General features: G+C 46.3%; 1 protein-coding gene across 16 annotated transcripts in view; it reads right to left on the bottom strand.

The window, feature by feature from the left end:
• The window catches only part of CADPS2 (calcium dependent secretion activator 2), a gene marked incomplete at its 5' end in the record, with an annotated part of 458357 nt that extends 451269 nt beyond the window's left edge, over positions 1–7088 (bottom strand). For all 16 annotated transcript variants that reach the window (XM_080936279.1, XM_080936287.1, XM_080936273.1 and 13 more), the window contains one exon: positions 6747–7088. In XM_080936279.1, coding sequence (XP_080792405.1) covers positions 6747–7088 — 342 coding nt within the window. The remainder of the gene's footprint in view (positions 1–6746) is intronic.
• Positions 7089–8722: the final 1634 nt, after the last annotated feature.

Genomic DNA, 8722 nt, shown 5'->3' on the forward strand with positions numbered 1-8722 from the left:
CTGCCTCCTCTTCCACAAGGTTCTCTAAGTGTAAGGTGCCAGAGTGTTTTGGAGATGTAGCCGTTGGGGGTAGGCCCACAACCCTGCGTTTTGATTGGCTGTGGTTTTCTGTGGTGATCCCCACGGGTTCAGGAAAGAAGATTCCTTGATGAGGAGTGGGTAGAAAGGCAAATGTTAACAGGTTTTGTTGGGGGCTTTTCTTGTTTAGTAAAGTAGTTGTAGCAGGTTCTCCTCCAATGACCATGACTACACCAGCACTGACTAGTCAGCTAGGTCCCCAATACCAGGTGTCATATCCCTCTTGCGGAGATGACCTGAAGCCCAGTTAGAGAGCTGTCAGTTACCCCTACGGTGTGTGTGCCTCAATGGCACCATTAGGGACGTCATGCCATCCCAGTTGCTGACGTGCGTCACTGGTGTCATAGCTGAGTGCAGTACGTGCTGAGAAAACTCCCTGAAAGCCTGAAGCACACTGTACTCTTTTCTGTTCTGCAAGAATGCTGCGAAATTGACTCTTCTTTCAAGGAACTGTGCGGTCTCGCTGTCTTTGAGATTTCGTGACAATCTGGTTCCCGGTGTCACTTGGAAAGGGAAATAACACTTAAGCTTACTTCCCAGCCTTCAGTTCCCTGAGTTTATTTTATGCTGTTGTTAATGATCTATCTATGGTCCTATAGTGAATTAAGAACTGGGAAAAGTCTAAGATATTGTACTGTTTTCCCACTGTATCGACTCAAAGAATTCCAAGCTTATTGTCCTTATTGAAGTCCTCATTGTTGGGTTACCTTCTACTCAGTGCAGAACACCCACTTAAGTGCACAGTATTCTTATTGATTACAAATACTTTCACCTTGCCTAGCTAAAATAATCCACCCCCCCCCCCCGTATTTTTCTTTAAAATAGTAGATCTCAACCTTGGCTGCATATTGAATTCACCTGGGAAGCCTAAAGATGCCCTCCTAACCTGAGATTAATTTAATTAGTCTGAGGAATCACTTGAATAATGGGATTTTTTTTTCAAAAAGCAAAGCTCTCTGGGTAATTAAAATAAGCAGCCAAAGATGAGAATTATAGATTTTCTTAAGGAGAAAATATGTAAATCTTTAAGTAACCAAAATATAGTGGCCATAAGGAAAAATGTTAATGATTTTGAACAACTCTATCATTTGATTCTAGACTAGTCTTCCCTCTAAATCACCTGTGCCATCAATGTGCCTATAATTTGTAATCACAAAGTCTTTTACTCATGATCTCATATCTGAGAATATACCTTCACACTTTCCAGTTGGGGGAAAAAAGTCTCAAAGTTGAGATTTATGTAAAAGATGTCCAAGAACTCTAGCGGCTTGCCCCAAAGTGTGATTTCTTTTTTCCTTTCAGAATTTCCATATTTCACAACCCGAAAGCCATTATTCTCAACTTCTACATTTCGTTTTTACCCATTTGTTTATGTGGAATAGAGACATACATACGTGTGCGTGCCCTCTCTTCTACCAGATGGGGCTCAGGCTTAGTGACAGGTGCCTCTGCCTGATTCAAAGCATCCTGCTTTCTCGGTTGTCTTTGGAAAAAACTTTAATGAACATATAGTTTTTTTCTTTGTTTATTTTCTGAGAGAACAAATGAATGCAGCTCTCAAAATGAAATAAACCAAACCAAATCAAAACAGAAAAAGAAACAGAAGAGGTAAGATTCAGTCAGGATACTTTATTTCACTGTACACACAGTCTTCTATCAAAATAATGATTTTATTTTTGAAAGAAAGGAACTCCAATATTGCTTAATCCATTTGAGTTCTCATTAGCACAAATCATTCTACCGAATTAAGTGTTGCTGTTGCTGCTTCAGTACCAGGACACCATGCAGAGGGGTGGATGAATCAGACAAAAGAACAAGCATTTTCCTTAGATATCATTTTAAGTCCAGCCTGAGGTTTTTCTTTAGTGTGTGGTTTCCAACTGGATCCCTAGAGGACAAGGTCTTCCCCATTATTAAACGCAGCAAACACTGAAACCTAGTCATTTGGAATTTGTCCCACACTGTACCTAAGCCCAAGGAACACAAAGGATAAATGAACATCACCAGGTCTACTGGAAAATACGGGCAAAATAGCAAAACAGATGATGGGGACTCGCGGCTGCTTTCCTGTCCCTCCTGTTGGATAATGGCAAAGAGAAGGTTTCTCTAAAGTCATTGCTTCTGTGTCAGTAGAGACGTCATTGTCAGCATTCAGTGTTCTTCAGGACACTTAGGGGTCTCAAGACATGTTTAAGGTTAAGTGTTCCGCAGAAACCGGGAAGACAGGTACTTTCCTGACATATTCTCTATTCTCCATTCCAGAGCTCAGTAACTCCGAGTCATTAGCAAACCTGAGCTCTGCATGTGCTTACCAGAGTATGTATGGGCATACACTATGTATCCCAAGTATGCAGCACACTTAAACACAGCATCGGGCCACTGTTGTAAGCCCCGAAAGGAAGGCAACACATCACCCAGGCAAAATGGTGCCAAGTTAAAAGAAAGATGCCCTCACGGGACCTGCAAACCTGTCATTCATCTCTAACAAGGCTGACTTTCCTGAGCCCAGGGATCATAAAAGTCATCAGAAGATTCTAAATAAATAAATAAATAAATAAATAAATAAATAAAACAGGAGGTCAACGGTTTCCAAAAGGAGATAAATGTGGTCATTTTTTTCCATAGGTTGAATACACCTAGCTAAACGTGCTTCAGATTTGGGATTTGGGAAAATTTGCATATATATTACATCGTACTTTGGGAAGGAAACTGAAGCATAAATACAAAATGCATTCATGTTTTCTGCTCACCTTATACACACAGCCCAAGAGAAACTGCTGCTACGTAGTTACAAACTATCAAGTAAAACTAGATATGAAAGGATCTACTTGTAGACATTTAATAAGCTTTAAGTTTTCTTTAAGCATTTAGGCTTCTGAATGATCAGATTATGGATGTTTTGGTCAAACTATGGAACCCAAGTGAAGGAAAGGCAAATGAGATTGTGTGCTGTCATCCAACACTGTGTTCCCACAACACGGTCCTGCAAATCAGTCTTACCTAAGACAGTTCTACAGCTCCACAGCATTATTTCGAGACGACTCTCAAACGGAAAGTGCCAAGGATTACGCAAAAGGAGGAGAAATGGCTGTATGTAGAGGTTTGTTCTGTGAGACTCGCTGTGCATCGTGTTAGGGGTAGTGGGATGGAACTGGTGGGCTCGGGCACATGAATCGTGCAGAGCCATTAGATGACACTTCCATGCTTTACTTCATTTGAGAATGACTCAGTACAGACCTCCAGGTCCTGCTTAATCCAGACTATTAGCTCTTATAATCATGTTCACCGAAAACAGTCATGAATATAGTGTTAGAGTAGATACCGATCTGGGAGTAGATTTCTCTTCTACGTTAGGCAAGGTGCTTGTTACAGGGTCCCCAACCACAAAGGACCTCATTCGATCCTTTCCCCTCTAGGTTCTCAATGTTTTCTAAACCTCTCATAAGCAATGATCTTAAATACCTATAATTTGCTTCATTTTTTTTAATTTGTTTTTCTAGCTATTAACATCGATTCCTCCTCTAACGGTCTAGAACTACCCAAGGGTTGTGATCATTGTAAGTTCTATGATGATGTAAACACAATCAAAACAATAAACACTGGGGTATCCAGCGCCACTTCCCGCTGGAACCATTTTGTCATGTCTGTTTGTTACTGTGCAGATGCATCATGAATTCGACCCTGCCTGTGTCCAGTAAGGCAGGGAGACCACCTGGCACCACCCTGTCGCAGAATCTAATGCGAGTCTACTCCAGGATGTTTAGTACATGCATCAACAGTCACTGCAGACCTATCAAGCATCAACTGTTATGTCTCTGTGTTGGAGTTTGCTAGTCAAAAAACCCACAGGCATACACATATTATCACTAAATTGAGTTGAATACTATTTAACATCTTCAAGTAGTAAATGGGCGAAAGCTTTTCCTGTTTTCGTGGCCACTTTAGCCACATGAAAAAGGAAAAGAAAAAAAAAAAAGGCAAAACAAAAAGCTAAACAAACCCTATAATTCAACTCTGGTTCCCAAAAGCCAAACAGCCCTAACAGTGAAAGCCTTTGCCTACGAACTTGAGCCATGGCCTCCAGCTTCTGGTTCCTATCTCTGTAATTAATTTCCTTCAGTTACAGGATGAGGGCCATTTCAGACCTCAATTTCTGATCCTCTAAGTTCTCAGCGTTGAGAGATGAGGAAGCAGTTATAAATCCTTTGCTGCCTGTTTGGCTACTTGAGGCTACAGAGTAAAAGTAGACAATGGATTAGTGATTCTACAATCATCCTGTTACTTCTTTTATAAAACCCAACTGTATCATTCCAGACTTAAAGTTTTGGCTTTAATTGTTGGCTTGTGCATCAAATTCACATGAACACATTTAAACATTTAAATTCCCTTTTCATTTTTCCTAGGAGGACCCCTGACTGCCAAGAATGGTTCCAGCTCCCTTCAGCAAGAAGCACTCCTTAAAAAAAAAAAAAAAAAAAAGTAGAGGGATTTTCTGAGTAAGATAAATGCTTAGGCTGTTTGTTTCAGGACCTCCCCCAATAAAATATAAATCACTTGAGTTCATCTGATTTTGCTTGAGGAGCTCAAGATTTAAAACCCAGGTCTTCTAAGCATTGCAAATAATTTTGCATAGAACTTGTGCAGTGTTTCCCTCCTTCCCTCAAGTTGGGTTTAATTTAGAAATGTCTGAGTAACATTACAGTAACAGTTTCCTCAGTAGCACTGAGAGCACACCTGCTTGCCAACTGAAATAATGTCTAGAGAAACAAACACTGTTTAAACAGGAAGAGCCAGGAGAGCTACAGTATTTGCACAACCAAGGGAGCATCCCCTTCCTTAACAAACTGCAACAAGTATGCACAGCAGAAACAGGCCAGAAGCAAATGACAAAGGAGCCTAAAAGGAACCATTCCCAACACAAATAGCCACTTGATTTTTACAAGATAATAATTTTTACATACTAATGTGCTGGAATATCAGCTAAAATGTAATGTCAAAAGGTGAAACTAGCCACTGGATGATGCTCATATACTTTGTACAGAATCCTACCACAACATAAACACAAAACCCACACTGGGATGGAGAATGATACTGAGGTCGGCATCTTCTGAACTGACAGAGTTGGTACAGGCTCAACACAGGCAGCACACAGGGCTGGATGTAGGAATGGAGCCTTGGGTTCACGGCTCACCCTTCATCTGAAGACTGGCAGCTTTAGCCATGCCAAGTGGCTCTCACTGGGAAATGCTACTCTGGCCCCCTTCTCTCCAACAGTATAAGGAGAGTGCCCAGTGCCTGTTAGGTCTCTATCAGCCCAATGCCCTGTGAGCTAGAAGGTTGGGCTACCTGAAGGGCTTCTGTGATTAGCCTTCAGTAATAAAGAAATGCCCCAGAGCACTCAAGAGAACGATAGTTCCAGAATAGCTGCTCACTTGGTTCTGGTTTTGTGAAGTTGGAAGGAACACTTAAGACCTATCCTCTTGGAAAATCCTAACTATGTAATACAGTATCGCTGACCTCAGGCAAACCCATAGTTATCCACTTATCCCTAAACTCAGTGAGTTGCATTCAGTAACTGTGCACTGCTAACATGCCAAGCTTATTTTTAAAAGAAGCAAATATTGAACAAATGTGGATGGGGGAGGGAGGCTGGTAGGAGGCATGGGAGAAACCGCTTTCTCTGGTCTACAGTCTTGTTTTAAAAGTCAAAAGCTTGCCACGTTTCTAAACATGCAGAGGTTACTCTCTCCGAGCAGTGTTGAAGGGTTGTGTATGCTTTGTGCAATCCCTACCCGGTCCACAAGCCGAGGGAACCGGTACAGATTTCTTCAGAGCATTTCAGGTTCAGTGTTCCACTAAAAGGTTTCCCAGACAGTTTCTATTCTACACATTTATCCAATTGAGGTGATGTAAGTTGTTCCTTTTGTGAATGGTACGAAACGTCAGAGTTCTGGGGTCCTGTTGTAAAACAACTATGGTAGACATTTTATCTGACAGAACTTCTGTAAATCTTTGGGGAAGGACACAAGCAACGCATTCGCTAGTCCTTCATATGTCATTAACCTTGGACTTCATTAAGCCTGCCAGGGCCTCGCTGGACGCAGAGTTTCCTCCGGGTTTGAATGCCATGCCCCGATTGTTTGGCAACACGGGAAACTTAGCTATATAACTTTGCTATTAATTCGCCAACGGAAATGTCTAGTCCTTTGCCCCAGCGGAGATTCCTCTGTAACGGGAAAGTGTCCGTGCTCCACCTGCTTCAGCTAGCTACATGCTCAGTCCGTTCCAGGGGGCAAAGCCCAGCTCCATACGCCCCACAGCAGCTCAAATTAAAGTTGTTTGGAGTTGCCTTCCATCTCTGTCCCAGGTGCAACGACTACAGGGCGTGCTAGGTGGGGATCAGATGGTCGGTCCGTGTCTGGTGAGATGGTGAGGTGCAGCTGCCAGCTCCTGCCAGCTCGGGCGAGCTCACGCTAGCCCTAGCTGCGGTTAAAGACCTAAGCGCTTCTAACCTGTCCTAGACACCCCTCAAAGACTGACTAAAATAGAGTCCAGCCCTCCGCAGAAGGACGGCAGGTGCCCCAGAGCTCTCCCAGAAGGAAGCCTCGGGACCCGAGGGGGTGGGGGGTAGGTGGTCGCAGGAGGCTCCCAGTCCTGCTGTCACTCACCTTCTGCTGCCTCCGGGCCATGTCGGTGGGCTGCTTGGCGTTGAATGGGTAGGCGATGCACCTCACCACGAAGACGTACAGCTGCAGGCGGATGCGCCGCTCCTGCTCCTCGTCCAGCTGCCGCTCCGGCTCGTCTCGCCCCTCGCTGAGCACCGAGGGGCTCGGGCTCACTGGTCTGGCCGCCCCGCCGCCACCACCGGAGCGTCCCGGTGCGTCCCGCCGCCCTTCTCGAGCTGTGGCCGGCGGCGCTCGCTGGGAGCCGCCCGGAGCCACCAGCACCTCGCGGCTCTCCTCCTCCAGCCCCTCGTCCGACTCCTCCTCGCTGGAAGACGGGTCGAGCATAGTGCCGGCTGGGGCGCCTGGACTCGGCCCGCGATCCCCGGGGCTCCTCGGCGAGCGAAGCTGTCCCCGCGGCTCTGCGGGAGCTTAGGTCGGTGCGCGGCCGCAGAACGAAAGGGAAAGTGGCCCCGGCTTTCCGGACACGTCGAGTTCGGCGCCCGAGTGTTTGCCGCGGCCAGGACGCGGGGCGGGCGAGCGGAGCGGCGGGAGGCGAGAGGCGGAGTTAGCGCGGGGGCGCTCGGGGCGCCCGGGGACCGCGCGCCCAGCCTCGGGCGGCCACCCCGCGCACGCGCCCAGCCCCGCCGCCGACCCCCGCCGCCCGCGCAGGTGAGGAACCTGTGGCGCCTCCAGAGCAACACGTGGAACGCGATGTCCGGGAGCCGACACGGGGACGCGGAGTGTGCGTGCGCGCGCGCCGCGCCCGCCACCGCCAGGACCGGGGACGGCTGTGCCGGGCGACCCGGAGCGCGCAGTTTGCAGAGGGCGGGAGTGCAGGGGCTCAGATGACCTCGGGCCACCGAGAGCACCGGTCGTCCTGCGGGCTTCCTGAACCGGTGGCGGTAGGATAGAGGCGCGGAACGCAGTACCTAAGTAAGCAGGGAAGGGGAGGGGGAGAGCTTGGGACAGTGCTGGGACCGGATTTGTGAAACCCGAGTGCTGAAAAGTCTGCCTTCACCTCCAAGTATTCTTTCTAAGAGACTTAAAAACGTCTCTCTCCCTTCTTCATGGCAGTGGGACATTCTCCAAGAAGTCCAGTTTGTAATCGTCACAGCACATGAATTAAAAGAAAAGTTGACGCGTGGGGGGGTTGGGGGGTATCTTTTAAACTGGTGTATATTCCTGTTGTTTCCTGAGCAAATTAGATTTTATGTTTACAAAATGAAACGCTGATTCAGAACAAACACAGTTCAGTGGTTTCCTAGGTTGAAGTAGAACTGACTCAAACAAAACAGGTTATATTGGGTGGATAGACTTTCAACAAACACCCGAGAGCCCGCCCAGAGTCCAGCATTGTTAGTTTAAGGCATACACATAGGGCACACCACACAAAGCCGCTCTCTTTCCTGGCCTCAAGTGGGCGTCTCATAGCTGCACCTGAAGCCTGAATTATCAGTGCAGAGCTCTTAGTGTCAGAACTGCCTAGCAGTTTCTTTTGCCATTCTAGAACTTCTGTCCTAAGCCTGGCCAGGAGGGCAAATTCACAAAAACTGACACTCAACACAGGGAACGGTGTGCGGTAGCCACTCTGGCCAGGAGGCTGCAGATCTTAAGGGAACTAACACAGGACAAATTAAGCAACCACCAGTTCTGAGCATCTCTGTCCCGGGGCCAAGTGTCAGTTGTATCTTTTCCATTTGGTGGCTAGATACACAAAAACAGACTCTGTTTCTGCACCTGCTGATGTTGTCCCTCAATAAAGAAAAAAAAAAAAAAAAGAGGGCACTGACTCCTAGGAGCCTTCTCTGTTCCTTAATTGTTGATTTGGGTCCCTTAGTAATAGAAAATGTTTCATGCCTACTAGCTGATGATCAGTGTGCTAAGGGAAAAAAAAATCTTAATGTTGATGTATTTGAAGACTTTTGGACAAGGTAGACAATAAGTGGAAATCTTAAGGGCCTAATCTTAGTCAGTTTGCA

This window comes from Micromys minutus (assembly GCF_963924665.1).
Source record: "Micromys minutus genome assembly, chromosome: 23".
Taxonomy (NCBI): Eukaryota; Metazoa; Chordata; class Mammalia; order Rodentia; family Muridae; genus Micromys; species Micromys minutus.